Raw genomic sequence first — 17,342 nt, forward strand, 5'->3', positions numbered from 1 at the left:
ATAGTCACTGTTGTCCTCAACTGAACCAGCAAAGAGCAAAGTTTAACCTGGTATTTGACCTGAAATTCTTGGGTTTGAAAATTCAGGATTGTACCACTGTGGACTTATTTTTAATAAGTTTCAAACTTACAGGTTGGAAACATCAGTTAGGGAGCCAAAGAGTATGCAACCCTTCCTATAATTATTCTTAATTATTATTAAGAAGATGGCATAGCAAAAACAATAAACCACACCAGATCCTCAGAAATTCTTCCCATTCCTCTTGTACATTTCTCTGTGAATCATTTTTATCAAAGTTAATTGAAATAAAATAACTTCTCACAATGAAATCACCTTTAGCTTGTCATAATAGCAGCTGTGATGATTTTCGATCTCCATCTGCAGGATACGGCCGTGGATAACTTGTGAAGCATTGACGCTTATTCGCCACTGGTAATTGGAATTGTGAGGGTAGCTTCTGGGCCACTGTGGTGAAGCTATTTGTCCTCTGCTTCCCACAATGTCATTTCCATACACTAAAAAACAAGAAAGAGACAACTAATGCCTGTAATTCACATGGATTAGAAGCAGCATTGGGGCCCAGCCTGGAATACAGCTTTCATTTCAGCCTGTTTGGCTGTTTTGATTTACTCTAGGACTACACATCACTGTGAGGCACAGAACTGTGTCTCAGACAGTCCTAGGATGCACACTGAATTATTTTCTTCTTGTGAGGGATGCAGTGTGCCCTTATCTGAAGGAAATTACTCATTCAAGCTATGTGGCTCTACATGTACAAGAGGTGGGAAGATGGCACATGTAAATTGCCCCCTGACCACCTACTTCATGTTAATTTCTCCCCAAAAAGCATTTTTTTTTTTTTTTTTTTTAAATGTGCTGGTTTTGGCTGGGATAGCATTAATTTTATTCATAGTAGCTAGTATGGGGGTATGTTTTGGATTTGTTCTGAAAACACACGGATGTTTTTGTTACTGCTGAGCAGTGCTTACACAGAGTCAAGGTCTTTTCTGCTCCTTACGCCACCCCAGCAGCGAGTAGGCTGGGGGAGCACAAGGAGCTAGCAGGGGACACAGCTGGAACAGCTGACTCTGACTGACCAAAGTGATATTCCATAACATGTGTCACGCTCAGCAATAAACTAGGGGGAAGAGGAAGGAAGGGAGGAATGTTCAGAGTGACGGTGTTTGTCTCCCTAAGTAGCTGTTAGGTGTGATGGAGCCCTGCTCTCCTGGAGGTGGCTGAGCACCTGCCTGCCCATGGGAAAACGAACTCCTTGTCTAGTTTTGCTTGTGTGCAGCTTTTGCTTTACCTATCAACTGTCTTTATCTCCTCTGTTTCTCTCTCTCTCTCTCGCACTGTGAGGGGAATCAGCAACTGCTGTGTGGGGCTTAATGGCCAGCTGGGGTTAAACCATGACAAATGCCTCTGTGTGTTCTGGTGAAAAATTATTCTGATCTGATTGGCTGTGAACTATTGATAATTCCTTTTGAAAATGAGTGGCAAAAGTCTCAAATTAAGGACAATCGTTAAAGTTTAGCTTGCATAATCAGAATGGCTGTGGATGTTTAGCTTCAACAGTCTGTTCACACGGCAAGTCACACGGAGGTTTACAATGGTTCCTTGAAATTTTTTATCTATAAACTGACATAATTTGCTTTTCTTCTCATTCTGCTCCCTGGCTGATGGCATCTGGATGCAAATCAGAAGATGAATACTTTTGTACTGAAAAAACAAAATGCAAAGCTGGGAAATAAATGGCAATATAAACATTAAATACAGTTGCTCACTTTCAGGTAGCAAAGACATATGGTCAGATATTTTTAACTATAGCAGGCTACTGGTAAACTTGGGTTGCCATAGAACTTTTTAGTACATAGCTCTTATTTGTATCTTCACAGCCCAATACTGCTGAAGGAAGAATATGAAAACCACATGATAAAAAGTGAGCAGTCAATGAAATAGAGGACATTTTATTTTGTGTATTCCACGGAAGTTTTCGCTACTAGAGAGACCATATGATCAATCTGAAAAAAAATATTGTCTGTTATGATAAAATAAAAAGGTAGAATGTGACATGTATTTATTCTGATTATTTTATACTTAATATACTTACATACACGAGTTCTGTTCTGACATGTTTTAGAGTATCTCTTTACAATCAGCAGGTATTTTACAAAATATTTTTAAGTGAATTTACAGCCTTACTGACATCAACAAATATTTTCTAATAGACTTTGCAGGGTCAAATGATGACTTTTTTGAATATGCTATGAAAGAACAATAGTTTTCCATTAAATAAGATTTACTTACAGTGAGAGAATGTGGCCCTGAAGCCAACATCAGTGCCTGAGCCGTCTGAGACAAACTTGACCCACAGGACATGTCCAACCGTAGACGTATAATTTGAAGGCAAGGAGTTCCCACAGAATCGTCCTGCCAGCATGCCTGTGTCGTTCCCTTCCCGAATCTCCAGGTAATCTTTGGTGCAGCTGCTGCTATTTTCCACCTGAAACGCTCTGTTTCGAGAGCCGTAGAAGAGCGTTAGCAGACATATGACTGGCACATACCTCAGAGTTTGCCCTTCCAGGCCACAAATCTCCCTGTAACTGATATCCTACTGTAACAATTACAAAGAAGCTAGTAACAAAACCTTCCAGAACCCAGAAGTCACAGCTCATCACCTGGCAGTGCTGCTGATACAAGGCTCTCTCTTTTTCTAGCCCTGTATTTTACAACAGAGCTTCAGTTTGCAAAGTTAAATTTTTTAAAGACTTCTCAATCCCTTATAATGCTTCTTGATTCTCCAACAACAACCATAAAACACAGAAACCTCTGACACACAAACCAGATTTCTAATGTAAGTCTGTTGCAGTGCGCCTCCTGGAGACAGAGGTTTCTGTTGCCTCTTTGTCGCCAAACATGGGCACACATCCAGATTTTCCATCTTTCCCAGGTTGTGGTTGGCTTAGCCACCACAAGACCAATCCCCTAACACCCATTGGACCCCTGACCTGTCGGTAACCCATCCAGGTATCCTTACAGGACAATGCCTTTGTAAACCCACCTACCAACCTGTTAAAAACCCCTGGCCCCAAGGCCACATGCTCTTTTGCTTCTCCCCTGGGGTGGGTGCTGTTTCAGTGCCTGCCTCAGGTGTTTTTGTTCGGTATTTTCATGTTATTAAAACCTTTTATTTTGGAAGAAAGCGATCATTGCCCATCCCTCCTTTACTCGCCACTGCCCTCCTCTTCGCTGTCGACCACACTGGAGGTACTACCGGGGTCCCGCTGGGGGTGTTTTCTTCCCGGGCAAAACCAGCGGGTTTAAAACCCCTCCAAAATATAATTTTGATAAGTTATAATAAGTCCAGGTCAGACTATTTACTGGGTGCACATCTGTTGGGTGCAGAGAATACTTTTAGCCTTACATATCAGTTTGTAGCTCCTTCATATGTGTGTTATTTACGTACACTCTCTGGTGAGAACACAATTGCCAGAGGCCTAGGTTCAGTTGTAGTTAACTCGTCAGAGCTCAGAAATCCCTTAGCCGTTTCTCCAGAATTGTAAAATATTACTGTTTCTCTGGCCTTAGTTTCACAGTAGCTGGGTGTGTAAAATACCAATGATTGCTATGAAGTCTTCTAAACCAATTTTTACGTTAGAAAATGAATATGATTTAGTAATAAAATTATAAATTCTTAATTAGTGCACCAAGATGAATGCTAAATATATTCTAAAAATCATTATCTGTTATTCTAAATTAAGTGCTTTCATTCAATCCAGTATACTTTCCAGAAGCAGGCTATGAATACATAGTAAAGATCTGAGACAGTGCCTCTTATAACCAACTCCCCAAGTATTTGTACTTTCTGATTTTCTGGTAACAGCTCCTCCCCTTCAGTCCTGAGTATAGCCACATGTGTTTGGTGTACACATGGCCTGAAATGTTTCCAACCACTCATATGGATATACTTTAGATTAATTTAAAGCTAACCCTCAAATTGCAAGACAGGCATTTCTGTTCAGACTGAGCTGAAGGAAATGAATGCCTCATGCCAACAAAACTTTATAACCCCCTAATATTAAATTAAATTAAATAAATACTGCTAACACAATTACTCCATGCTTTACAGCATTTTTTAGCTTGCCTTTCAGCTATGTGTAACTGAAGAAGAAGAGTTTACATCTACTCAGTGTCGTATGATATAACTGAAGGCATGTTCCACGACAGTTTCTGCTTTACACGAGATTTCTGGTTTAGTTCTGCAACGTTGTTGCTCATTAGTTTGTAGCAAATATTTTTGAAAATGTTTTCAGGCTGTAGTATTTTTCTCTGCTTCAGTGAATAAAGGGGAATAGAATGTCCTTTTTATTGCATTAGTGAATCAGTACATGCTGAACAAATTGCACCTCATGCAGTCAGCATGCTACTGAGCAAATCTTCCTTTTGTCCTGAATAACCACAAATGCAGGTTTTAGAATTACTTTTCTTTTCTTGATAAGCTTTGCAAAGGGTCAGTGCTCTCTTTCTTGGCAGGAGCCACTGTTTGATGCCAGAAACTGGCTCAGAAATCCACATAGTGGGTAAAGAACAACCTAACGATGGTGGTAAAGGACTCCACATTGTTCTGGGGATCCCGCATGACTTTCCTGTCAGAAGTCTTCAAAGGAAAGTTACTTTGCTGGAGAGAAAAGAGAATTTCACATACTTTCCTGGCCCCTGTTGTATCTCCACTGCTGTAACTGCTGGAGAAATTTTGGAGACTTTAATATCAATTTTAACTGTACAATCTGTGGACTAACTGGGCCCTTTGTATTACTCAGCTATAATATAAATACTACAATAAATCCAATAGTGAGGGGATGGTAGGAATTTCCTTTGTAAAGAAAAGGCAGCCCAATGCTAAATTTCCTCTTCTTGTTTATGAGTGAGAACTGGCTTCTTCAGGATCCCATATTGCTCAAACAATAAACCACTTATATGATGTTGTATATGGCTTCCTATAAGCAATGACTGAGACAAGAGAACACTGATTGCAAGCTGCAACCAACTACTGCTGTGTTCTTTTTCCTAGTTACTCTACAAACAAGTTTCAACTTTATCATCTGGTAATTACATTTTCTAATAAACACAAAGCATCCTTCAAATCTGTCAAAAGGCTGCATAATAACCCCCAGGGTTGGATTTACATGAAGGAGAGCTGGAGCCGGTTGCCAGGGGAGCTGAGGATCGTCCAGACGCACTCGGCGTTGAGTGGGTACGGCTCGGGGTAGCCAGGGCTGTTGAAAGCTCCTTGGTCCATGTGGAAAGTACCCCCACAGGCTGCAACGAGAAGGAGGCAGCAGAGGCTTGAGAAAGATGACATGAAATATATATATATATACACCTTGACAGAGACAGAGCATTTGCTCATCAAGAAAGCATTTCTCCTTGTCTCTTTGTCCTTTAGCTTGCTGATTTATGTGCTGAGGCTTTGGGGAGAAAGAGAAAAGGTGACAGGGGATTTTAAAAGGGGGGATGTCAGAGAGACAAAGCGATACAGGATCTGTTCTTTTCCTTGAAAGTCAGAAGCATAGGGTAGCAACACCTGTCATATGGACTCACATGATGACGATGCAACATAGGTGGCATGGAAGCCCCTGGCAGTAATGTCGTTGTTGGAGATGAAGTTCACCACTAAGGCATTCCCAAAAGAAGTGATAGGATGTGGTATAGTAGTGCCACAGTAACGGCCTGAAAAAGAACAAGCCGCAGAGAAAAAAAAGAGGAGTGCTCACAGCATGTAATTACTATTGCTAATTTAACATTTGGGGTTAATGCCTGACAGCAACCAGGAGTAACATCTGTTATTTACAATTACAGTTGTCAATTCAACTTACATAAAAGTGAAATATTGCTTTTCACAGAACTCAACTCTGGTGGCAATTTTTTTTTTTTTTTTTAACAGAGGAAGTACCTCCTGCACTCCAGACCCCTTATTCACTGGCTGTTCTGTCATTGAGCTCCTTTGTGTTCACTCTATCTAGATATTACAACCTAATTGGAAAAAAAAAAAAAAAATCCCCATCAACTGTATCTGATGGTAGTTTCAATTTCTCTCTGTTGGTTTCTGATGAAAAAAAAAGACAAGTGACAAATAACAGAGTAGTTCTCCTGTAATGGACTGTAACACAAGGATTAGGTGTATGAATCATGACATAGCAGAAGGGCATCTGACAGTAAAAAGAAATAGTAGCTAGCATCCCAGTCCTCTTGCCAAGTGAAAGCCAAAGGTAGGAGACCAAAAAAATTAATTCTACTCTTAGTTACAAACCATTGAAATTGACTGCAGACCCACTCCTGACAAAGAAGCATATACAAAAGTAGATTAAGAGAAAGCATAATCAGGCACAGATTTTCCAAATTTCCCAGAAAGGAATTTGAGGCAACCCTGGAGATGTGAGGAGACTCAGGACCACCCTGTGGCCAGGGATCTCTCACGGCTTCCTGACAATATAAGCACTGAATGTTGCTGCTCCAGGCTGCTCCTGACACTTGAAGGTTATGGCTCTGGACAGAGATGCCAGGTGAAAGCTGTGGAAAATTCACGAACAAGCAGAAAAACATGTTTTGCAGGACCTGAGGAAAATCCATTTTCTGGTCCCAGAAATATATGTCTTTATTTTCACTTACTGTGCTTACTGTACTTAATGTGGACTGTGCTTTTGAATGTGTGTTACATTATGTTTTTATACAGTTAACTGGGAATTCAGCTTAAACTGAGTTGCTTGGTTCCCAATATTGTTCAGCTGAGGAGGAAGGAAAAGGCAGCTGGAGTCAACCCCAAACTGCAGGTTAGCCGGAACACAGAGTCTGGGAGGATTGTGCCATTTGCACTGAAGACTTGTCATCCATTCTTGGCCTCACCTGGCCAGAGTGGCCAGGAAGCTTCCTTTATCAGAGAAAATCTATGAAACAGGAGGACAGCCACAGAAAACCTTCTCCTGCTTACCTTGCATGTAGTTCTGTATGCAAAATAAGTAAGGGAAAGGTACAATACCTCTAAGAGGAGCCTCATGGTTATTCCCATCCAGAATCTCCACAAAATCCGTTGTACAGTTTTGTCTGTTGTTTTCAGTAGCAAAGTCAGTGAATGAGAGCGTGACGTGATTGACTGGCAACAGCAAAGAGGAAAAGCTTAAAAAGTTTGGTATTTCGCAGAGAAGAAATTACATGTAAATGAATGTACCATCGTTCATTCTCTCCTCTGAAGTCAATCAGTCCCCATAAAATATAACATCTGTAGTAGTTTATTCCCTGATACGTGGAGTGAACTTGATGGAAGTGAATTAATCCTTACTGCAAAGGTCCTGGTAAATCTCTTCATACTTCAGTCCTCTCTAGTACAATCAACATTAGAAGTATAGGATTTAACACATACGCATGAAAATAAATTTCCTAATATCCAGACAGCTTCATTATATGCTGAAAGGTTAGCAAATACAACATGGAAAATTAACACACATTCACAAACAAAACTTATTTCTACACATTCATGACCTTCTGTCCTTTTGCAATCTATAGCATAGATCCAGATGAAATGTGAATTGATGTTGCCCTGCTCCAGGCTTAGAAAGAGCTGGTTCTTTCATCATTTTGTAATGTTCCCCATACATCAATTGGACCAGATAAAGGATCATTAACTACCCTCAGCTATATTTGTACAGAATTGGATTTTCCACACCCTTGGACCTCAGGCTATGTCCTGAAAAAGAGGATTTCTGACTCAGGGTATTTTTTGCCTCTCATACTCTCTTGCTTGTCCAATATGAACAAAGGTGAAGTCACAACTGGGAGAAGAGAGGCTGTCGTCCACACCAGTCTGTGACAGTAGTTACTATTGGCCTTAGAGCCACCATGCAGTTCGAGCAGGCCAGAAAGGTTCTTACAGTTTAGATGATAACAGTTTTCTCCCACATTGACCAAGACTGAATTTGACAGAAACATTTTGCTCCTCACTGGGCTACAGTTAATTAGCTGGATAAGCTGAAGTGACCGAGGCGGTGGCAGGCAGTGCACTCAGCAGGGTGCCCCTGATGGGCACGCGGCCGCACGGTCTCCGTGCCCGGCACTCCTTTGTGTCCTGCTCGGTCAATCCATTACAGCTGTCAATGCCAGTCCTCGGGATACAAACCAAAAAGGAAAAACACAGTGGGTGGCAAGAGCAGGAGACATGTTGGCCTCCTCTGTAAAAGCAGAGCAGGGACTCTGCTGTGGTTTGCCATTGGCTAGATCTATTGCATATGGCTGTTCTCCGCAGTGCTGTGTGACTGGTGTAATGAAGCCACGTGGACCTGTGATGTGTGGTACGTGGTGGTCCTGGTGGTAAACGGAGGAAGTCACTACATGTACAAGCTACTTATACAGCATTTTCCTGGTCTCTCATACTGGCGTAATTCAGGAGACAACAGTTATGTATGAGGTTTCAAACTGGAACCAGGAAAAGATTGTCTTTAGAAATGAATGTTGTGTAGGTGAGGAACCGCTTGGAGGAACTGCTTTGATGATGTCCTTTTCAGCTATTAGTATAAGAACTTATGCTAAAAAAAGAAATATTTTTATCTCCTGATCTTTGTTTTGTTTTGCAAATTGATTTTAATTTTACAACTTAGCAAAATAAACTCATAAACATGGTTGTGGCATTCTATGAGTTTAGTAACAATGGCCAAATATCAGACGAACAAGTGAAATTCAGTAGTTGCTACTAGAAATAATCATTAAATTTAAATAATGTTCTCAAGATACTCTTATGCAACTGTAAATAATTTTTTAGGAATCTTATACGATATAAAGATAATACTAGGTATTAAAGGCAATATCAGTATCTGATGGAAAATAACTTATTATTTTATGATCAGTCATAAATCTGTGTAAAATTAGACAGGAACATGTGAAGAGTGTATCTATGCTGATAAAACCAGATTATTTATAATTCGTTTTGTTTGTATTTGGAATTGAAGTTCTTCTGTACCTTTTCACATTATGTAATTAAATACCTTTTCTTAAATTTTAACAGCATACATTAGATCTAACACAACTCTAGCTTGAAAAATCCAGACCAAAATAACATCAGTTAAATACAGGTGCTTTAGTTATATATAAACCCTTAGATTTTCCTCCCTTATTAATCCAGCTTCACAGAGTATTCAACACCTAAATTGCAACACTTGGATCACAGGAAATCAGCTAACATGACAAAGCTGTAAACTGTTTTCCTCACTACACACTAAATCTTATCCAGTGAAATATGACTTGGAACAGATTAGGAGAGCCACGCTCTCCAGCTACCAGGATGCAGAACTTCCTAGAGAAATAAAGGAGGAATTTTGTATTGTTATTACAGAAAAGAAGATGAGGATGTTAGTCATCCCAGTTAACGATAAAAGCTGTTTTTACTTACATGGTTCCTGAGCCTGAATAATCCAGCTGCAGTTCTGATTGTTTGGGTATTTGGCAGGATAGAGAGGAGAGGAAATTGCTGCCCCAACTGAATCTGATTCTATGGAACTTCCGCATGCTTTAGAATGAAACGCATACATAGACACATAAACACATAGATATATTAAAAAAATATATATATATATAGTAAAATAAAAAACAACACATGTCTTAGATTCTGTAGTGAAAATGAATGCATAAAATATAACACACTACCTCAAAGTGGAACGAGGGTAAAATTCAAAAGAGCAATTTATGAGATGAGACTTAAGGACTAGCTCCCAACACTAGGTGTACTTTCTTGACCTGGATCCACAGGCCATGCTGCCCTGGCAGATCATCTGAGAGAAGCCAGACTGACTTGGGAACAGACCTCACCTTTATCAGCTACTCATAGCCCAGAAGAACAATCATGGGGCCAAAATAACTTGGTTTCAGGGTAGTCAAATCACACATGCATTTCTTTGATCATTTGCTTGTGTTAGCAACTAGGAAGAAAAAAATCATAAGAAACTCTCCAGAACTTCCCAAGGATGGCATCACAGTGCACGGGCATGATCTTCTTGTGAGCTGCATCAAGAAAACTGTGATTGTATGAAAGGTCACACGTGTACAAGGGCTTGGCTGACTGCATAGCCTGGGCTAGTAATGCTGAGTGCCGCCATGCCTTGTTCCTAAGCACACTCACACATCATAAACTCCCCAGATCTGAGTTTAACACACAACTGCTTCAAACAGCTGGGTGGAGAGTTAGGTACCAAAGACTGAGATTCATTTCTTGTGCTGTGATGCCTAAAGCATTCAGTGGGAGATGGGACTTAGAGGGCTTTCTCAAGAAGAAGTAAGCTGGGTTGCCTACATCCTGGGTAGGGAGCACTTACCCACCAGGCTTGTTTTGTGCAAGGCCTAATCCAGTCAATGTGCTCTGAGAATTTTTAACACATTAGGCTCTCATAGCTGTTAGTCAGAAATGCCTAACTTGGTATCTAGCTAGTACCTCAATAACTGAGGCTCCTGAAATTTTTGCTGTTGCATATTTATCCTTTCCTTTAAAATTTTTCACAGTATTTTCAAAAACAAACAAAAAAAAAATCTGAGTAAATTACTCATTTATAGTGAAAAGAATCCTAAGAAGAAAATGAAAGAGAAGGATTTTCTTTGCAAAAACTAAACGGCTATATTCTGGGTAGAAATAGTTTCCAAAGTTATTGTGGGAAAAAAAATTAAAGAAAATCACCAATCATCAAAGAGTATGTAATTTCATGGAAAAAATCTGCCCAGATGGTGTAATTTTTCATTAAAGAGGAAATCACGTAAAATACAAATTAGGCCTTCACAAATTGGATAGTTGATGTTTGGCAGGGTTTGCAGGCCTGAATCCATGTACTTCATCAACAGCACCACACAGAATTCTTGTACAGCTTTTCATATTCGTGTGCATTGATAGACATATAAAATGTTATTTTGTCTGTGGAAACTGACAGTTGCATATTTTTCTCAGGACAGTTATGGGTAGCTAACCCTCTAGGGAGGTGGAATAAGAGGCAACTGATGTGTTCTAGATGCCTTGCTATAAAAAGTACTTTTTTTTCCTCTGTTCAAAGAATCTAAGATGATCCTTAGCCCTTAAACACTTCATAATTTGTACAGATACACACTGCTATGCTGCATGTGTACAAATACTTCCCATTATCAGCTATGCTAAAAGACTGTGCTTAACACCAACAAAATGGTGATTAGATAAATATGCATTAATGTAAGTGACAAAATTACCTTCAGTAAAACGAGCACTGAAGCCCCTGTGCTGGATGGCTGCATCAGAGCGCAGTCGGACGTACATTAGATTCTTGGAGGAGGTGATAGGAGGAGGACGCTGTGCTCCACAGAGTTTTTTAAGCAACGGTGCTTCACTGCTAGGACCATCAAATACCTGTTATAAAAAGATCAAATGTAGTATTTGGTTTTCATAGAAGTGTAGAGAAGACCTATATTTCAGTCCTTCCCTTGTGTTTGATCCATTTTGATTCCAATGCAACCCTGGTGTGGGCAGTGCAAACAAACTATGCATAGCCTATCTTAATTCTGTGGCCATTAAAACAAAACAAACAAAAAAAACCCACAACACAAAAAATAAACAAAACAAACAAACCCCATATGTATTTCAGGCTGAATACTGTAGCCTTTATCACAAAAAATGCACGAAAAAACAACCTTCATCTGAATCCAGTACAGAAGCAACTCTCCTTTAACAGTCCAGATATCCCCTTACATTTATTTTCTGTTAATGGCTAACATGAGTTCCCATGTAGCTGTTGTCAGTGAAACCTTACATGTTGTCTCACTAAAGACTTCTAAATTTGCTGTATCATGCAACTAGTGCACCAGTGGGAGCTATGACTCTGTATAGGAAGAGAAAATATTAGGATTATGTTTTTTAAATACATGTACCCAGCATCAGATCAGAGTCCACATATCTGTGCTTTGTAATAGCTTTAGCGTGCTGAATTACACACATACACTTGCAGTGTTATTTAAGCAGTGAATAAAGAAAAGTTAAAAAATGGAGGAAGAAGGCAAATATGGTTTTACAAAACTTCACTTTTCATTTTACCACAAATGCTTCCTTCTCTTTTTTCACTTTACAGCTGATAATTTTGTTTCCTTCCTCTCTGCTTTACAATCAGGAGAAGGATAGTGAAGTTAAAACCAATGACTTTCTAGCTTAAGCAACATCAAAATTATAATTTTGACTAATTTTGGCTAGATGAAGCTGTGGGTAGCTTGATCTAGTTGGAAATGTCCCTGTTTGGGGGGGGGGGGGGGGGAGTAGATGACCTTTGAAGGTCCCTTCCAGCCCAGACGTTCTGTGATTCTATGATAATAAGAAAAAATACAGGAGAAATGGAAAAATGGCAATACTCTCAGAGTCTCACTCTGAAATTTCCTAGCACTCCAGGAGATGTGATTTGTTGCTGCTGTGTTCTGAGCCACGGGCCAGTCTCAAAGCCCTTGTGCCTGATTTCAGACGTGATGAGCTCTGGAGCCATCAGGAGTTGCATAACCCACAGAAGAAGAGTCTTTGGGGTACTGGGCAGCAACAAGAGTTGAATTCAGTTCCTGTTTCAGCTTAATGTCCTGCATTACCATAGCCGTGGCATTTAATGTAACCTGTGACTCAGCTTCCTATAGCAGAGAAAAATATGGATAAAAATATGGATAGAAGGACTGGAAGACTATTCAGATGCTAGGATGTTGAAAGCTATACAAAAGCCCACTTTGAACAAGATAATGCCATTGGCTTTGAATAAATATACTTCTTATTAAGATTGTCTTCTTTTACTTCAAAACGCCTCAAATTCCAGCAAGTGCGTGCAATGCAGCACTGATGAATTAAAACCTTCTAACTAAAGTGTATAACACAATTAAATGTTTCTGCCTCCAGTATCCAAAGGCGTTTGAGCACATTAGTGGAAAAATAAATGGTAGCTGAGAGAAAAGTGAGCCGTCTCAAATAAACCTCGGAGACGGGGAACAAAGGACAAAACTCCTGCTTAATCCACTACATACTCTACATAGCCAATGCTGTATTCATGAATTAAACATTTGCCCTTGGGCCTATAACACTAGCCAGCTGTGTGGGACCTTGTGACAGAGTACTAAGTGTAAAAATTCTCTGTAAAAACGAGTACCTGGTAAAGAGACACAAAATATCCATCCACTCAACCTTTTCTTCTCTCTCAGCATCCTGCCACAAGCAGTCCTTTAATACATAGCAAACAGTGTTTGTTCTCCCTCTGCACATATACTCTGTATATAAATCAGATTGCCTGGAGTTAAAACCCACAAACTGTGGAATGTGAAAAAAAAAAGTAACAACTAAGAAAATAACCCTTAAGAATTAAGGTACTGTCTTTTCCTAGACAGTAGTGAGAAGGTTTTATCTTAATGCTACAATTGAGAATGAGAGTAGAGAGAGGGTTTCACTACAGTTCATGTAAACTGCTGGTTTTGATGGATCTGTGCCCCTCTGCACAGCTGAGGATATCACCATTGACACGTGGGCTGTTGTGAGACTATAGTAATTGAGCTTTCTCTCTTGGGAATATATTAAGGTTGAACAACATGTGAGACTAAGTAGGCATTTCATTCCAAGAGCTTTCTGGAATAAAGAAGTCTTTCTGTGGTAATACTGGGAGAAGAGCATGAGGTCGGAGGAATGTTTTCTAAATCAAGCCTATTTGCTGTTTCTGGGCAGCTTTCTTGAGGAACAGTACTGTCTCCTCTTTCAGAAACACAGAAATTATTCCTAGCCCTTTACACTTGCTAAAACTCTGATTCAAGTGATGATCCAGCATAAGCATTAGTGAGATACAGCAGGAGCTCATCGGAGTTATGGCAGCTACAAGTTCAACAGCAACAGTAACACATGGACATTGTATGGCTGCATCATTTTTGCTCACCTGCTATTTATTAGCTTAAACTATTTCATAGGGAGGATTTTGGTCTGGAATCTAGACCATAAACCACAATATTCAGACACTAGTTCAGGAAAGAGTTGTGTCTCTCTGCAACTTCTTAACGTTATTCTGAAAATATCTGAGAAATGCATTTCTGTGGCTGCATGAGTAAAGGAAAATGATGCATCTGCTTACTTACAAGCCAAGTTTTAATTAGCACTGTACATAGCAGCCATTTTCTCTTCCCTTTCCACAGTGAACTGAGTGACTCATTGCTTTCCTGTTCAACTGTGCCCTGCATTTTGCAAAAGCACATAACAAAAAGAAGGCAATTTTTGATTTCTAAGCCATAAAAACTCCACATATTCCTAGCTATCCTCTCTTGGAAGATCCTCTCTGCCAGCACCCAGAATAAATGCAGTCATACCTCCTTCTCTAGCTCCCAGAGGCTTACATTCCTACATTCCTGTGTACAACTTGGTATACTGCAACAGGAAAGAAAAATAACATTTACTTAAGCAAAGCCACTGAAAAGAACACACTACTTCTCCCTCCCCTTTTCAGTGCCTCATGCTGCAAGCACTGCCTTCCAAGGCACGTCCTCCTCAAGTCTCCAAACACTGAAACTCTTACTAACCTGCTCTCCTGGTATAGTGTCAGATACAATACTAGTTAAACACGTGAGCAAAAAATACAGGAATTAGTGCATTCACTATTTCTTTCCCTCTATTTCCCTTCAAAGGAATACATTTGTTTGTTGTAAGACACACTCTCCAGAAATGGGCTGGTACACAAAGATAAATTAAAAATTTATTCCTTATGTATGATGACAGTGGCAGCAAAAAGTCCTCTCAAAAATTTTAGGCTTTCTATAGAATATAACTGAGTTATACCTGAGATCAGCGAAAGTAGAGGCTATACATCCTCATTTAAGCAAATAGCGAGATGTTCACCTCTTCTGAGAACAGATAAGGTACAAAACTGAAGCACAGAAACTGAGCCATCATCTGCATTTAGGCAGCTAATTGAATGCAGAATGTGCTTTTTGGTGGTCTTGACTAAATCTGTGCACTCCGTCCCTTGACTCTAGAGGGAGCTCAGAGCAGTTACACCCTGGGTTATCACCACGGGCTTACAATTAATTTGGGTCAACCAAGATCTCTGCTCAGATCTACATGTGATATTACTGAGCAGAACTCCAAACACACTGGACTTTTTGGAGCTGCAGCGTAGCCAAGCAGCAGCAGACATCAGTATTTCCCTCTCCCTCCGTTTTGCTCATATAACAAATGTACAATGAAAAACATTAAAAAAAATAATTACAAAACAAAAAAACAAAACAAAACAAAACAAAACAAAAAAAAAAAACAAACAAAAAAAAAAAACACAAAACCCCCAAACATTTCCATGTGTTCTCCATAGAAAGGAATTTACAGTAGAAATATTTTTTTTAAAAAAAATCTTGAGTCATGACACAGGGAAAAAATTACTCTGTCTAGAAGGGGAAGGATGAAGGAAAAGGCCGTTGCTGCGCTCAAGGGTGGATGGAAGCCCTGAGAGAACACACAGCACAAATAAAATCCATAAAGATAAGTAAAACTTCAAGAAACAGAAAAGGGTGGAACCACTATGTTACTCATACACAGTAGTTGTTCCTATATTAGAGAGAGAAAAACAACCCACCAGCTTCCTTAGCTGCCCATATTTTCCATTTGCACAGATTTTGGAACATAACTCCTAAACCATCCACACGCAGATATTTACTTATATATTTCCAGGCACTCTCTGTCCCCTCACTCTGTTCTCCTATTACTGTGTGAGGCTCAGCAAGCCTTGGAATGAGATAAACACAAATCACATCCAGGTGTTGGTAACAGGAGATTTTTCTGCTTATTGACATTCCAGGTAAAGAAAGCAAGCTCATCCCCTCCTTTCTTGCTCTGCTGGTCTCCCTACGTTAGCACTGAGGAGCTCTTCTCTACTGCATACAGCAGGCTCTTAATTATCAGGGCCCCTAATTATCTCTCAGCTTCAAACCAACATTCTCCCTCATTCACTTTCAAACCACCCTCCACTTGGTGGGCAGTGGTTGATGCATGCATTAAATCTAAATCTCCATCCCTGTTCACACTCTTGCTTCAGTTGTGTTTGCATAGCTGGGGCTGATGGACAACCTCCTCCTCCACCAACACGCCCCAAAAAAACCTAAAAAGCAGAAGCAAACAACAGATACTCATATGGCAACAGAGGAAAAGGAGTGTTACTGCACTGGTCTGCAAACTCTGTTCATGCAAAGAGCTCTGCCACAACCATCTCCTCTGCCAGCTGAAGGACTGGTGCCTTTCAGCGATTAAAAACTCTGTCTGGCCTGTAGAGGTAATGAGAGTTGTGCCTGTAACTGCAATGAGCTCAGGGAGCTGAGTACCCTACAGAATCTTTAGACAGGTACATACATCCATTGGCAGCACGCTTAAAAGAGAAACTTGTATATCAGGTCTTTTCAGAATTTAGTTAATTTCTGCTTTTTTTAATTTTTTTTCACCAGTAATGCCATTTCAGATGTCCCATGATTCTGCCAGGCAATCTGATTTTCTGCTATCACAGAAGACTTGGAATTTTTTCCAACAGATTCTCCCTTTCAATGATCGCCCTGATGTAGTTAAATAATTTGAAGGGAAAGACATAACCATATTTCCCTATACCTCAGAACCAGAAAAAAAAAAAAAAAAAAGAACAGTCATTGCACAAAAGCACTCTGTGGCCAAATGAAACCTTCAGTTCTGCTCAGCAAAATGGGGACACTTTTCTTTTTTTCTGGTTCAGTACAAAAATGCTTTAGGAGGCAATGCTGTTAAAACTGATGCTGTTTTCAAAAGAGTCTCAGTTCATGCCAAATTGAGTTCTCTGTGAATGAGTTTGTCTAGGAGAGGAAAGCTGGATTTTGGGCTACAGCCACTGTGCTTTATCAAACTGGTACTGCTCACACATGCCTTTGTACTGAGTGAAGTGCAATCTGACATCAAAGGTCAAGAATTCATGTCTCTGTTCCCAAAAAGTCAAATGGAGACATGGAGATTTCTTTGTTGTCATGCACTGATAGAGCAGCAACTTGAATTTGTGACATCCACAAAAGCTCACAAAACAACAGCCATGTGAAGCTTTTAAGAGAGCAGAGGCTCCAACGAAGCAATTAAACAGGCAGCTGAAGAGCACCTAAATACATCCACAGTGCATACACAATGAAAACCAGCCAGCACCACTCCCTGTGGATGTGGGCCTCCTGCGTCTGTAACAGAGCATGTGCAATCTATTTTATGTGTTGGCAGTCCACCCTAGGGCTCGGAGCAAGCTGTGGTAAACTGCACTATAAAAGGGCAAAGATGTCATAATACCAGGCATCTATGCACA

The 17,342-nt window shown here is 40.0% G+C and overlaps 1 protein-coding gene across 1 annotated transcript in view; it reads right to left on the reverse strand.

Moving 5' to 3' along the window:
- Positions 1 to 333: 333 nt before the first annotated feature.
- LOC103772072 (cubilin-like) overlaps positions 334 to 17,342 on the reverse strand; it is a gene marked incomplete at both ends in the record, with an annotated part of 34,326 nt that continues 17,317 nt past the window's right edge. The window contains 7 exons of the mRNA XM_008939392.1: positions 334 to 515; positions 2,311 to 2,516; positions 5,190 to 5,322; positions 5,605 to 5,733; positions 7,040 to 7,153; positions 9,440 to 9,556; positions 11,251 to 11,407. Of these exons, the coding sequence (XP_008937640.1) occupies positions 334 to 515; positions 2,311 to 2,516; positions 5,190 to 5,322; positions 5,605 to 5,733; positions 7,040 to 7,153; positions 9,440 to 9,556; positions 11,251 to 11,407 (1,038 nt within the window). The remainder of the gene's footprint in view (positions 516 to 2,310; positions 2,517 to 5,189; positions 5,323 to 5,604; positions 5,734 to 7,039; positions 7,154 to 9,439; positions 9,557 to 11,250; positions 11,408 to 17,342) is intronic.

The sequence above is a fragment of the Merops nubicus genome, unplaced genomic scaffold (genome assembly GCF_000691845.1).
Source record: "Merops nubicus isolate BGI_N331 unplaced genomic scaffold, ASM69184v1 scaffold26384, whole genome shotgun sequence".
Taxonomy (NCBI): Eukaryota; Metazoa; Chordata; class Aves; order Coraciiformes; family Meropidae; genus Merops; species Merops nubicus.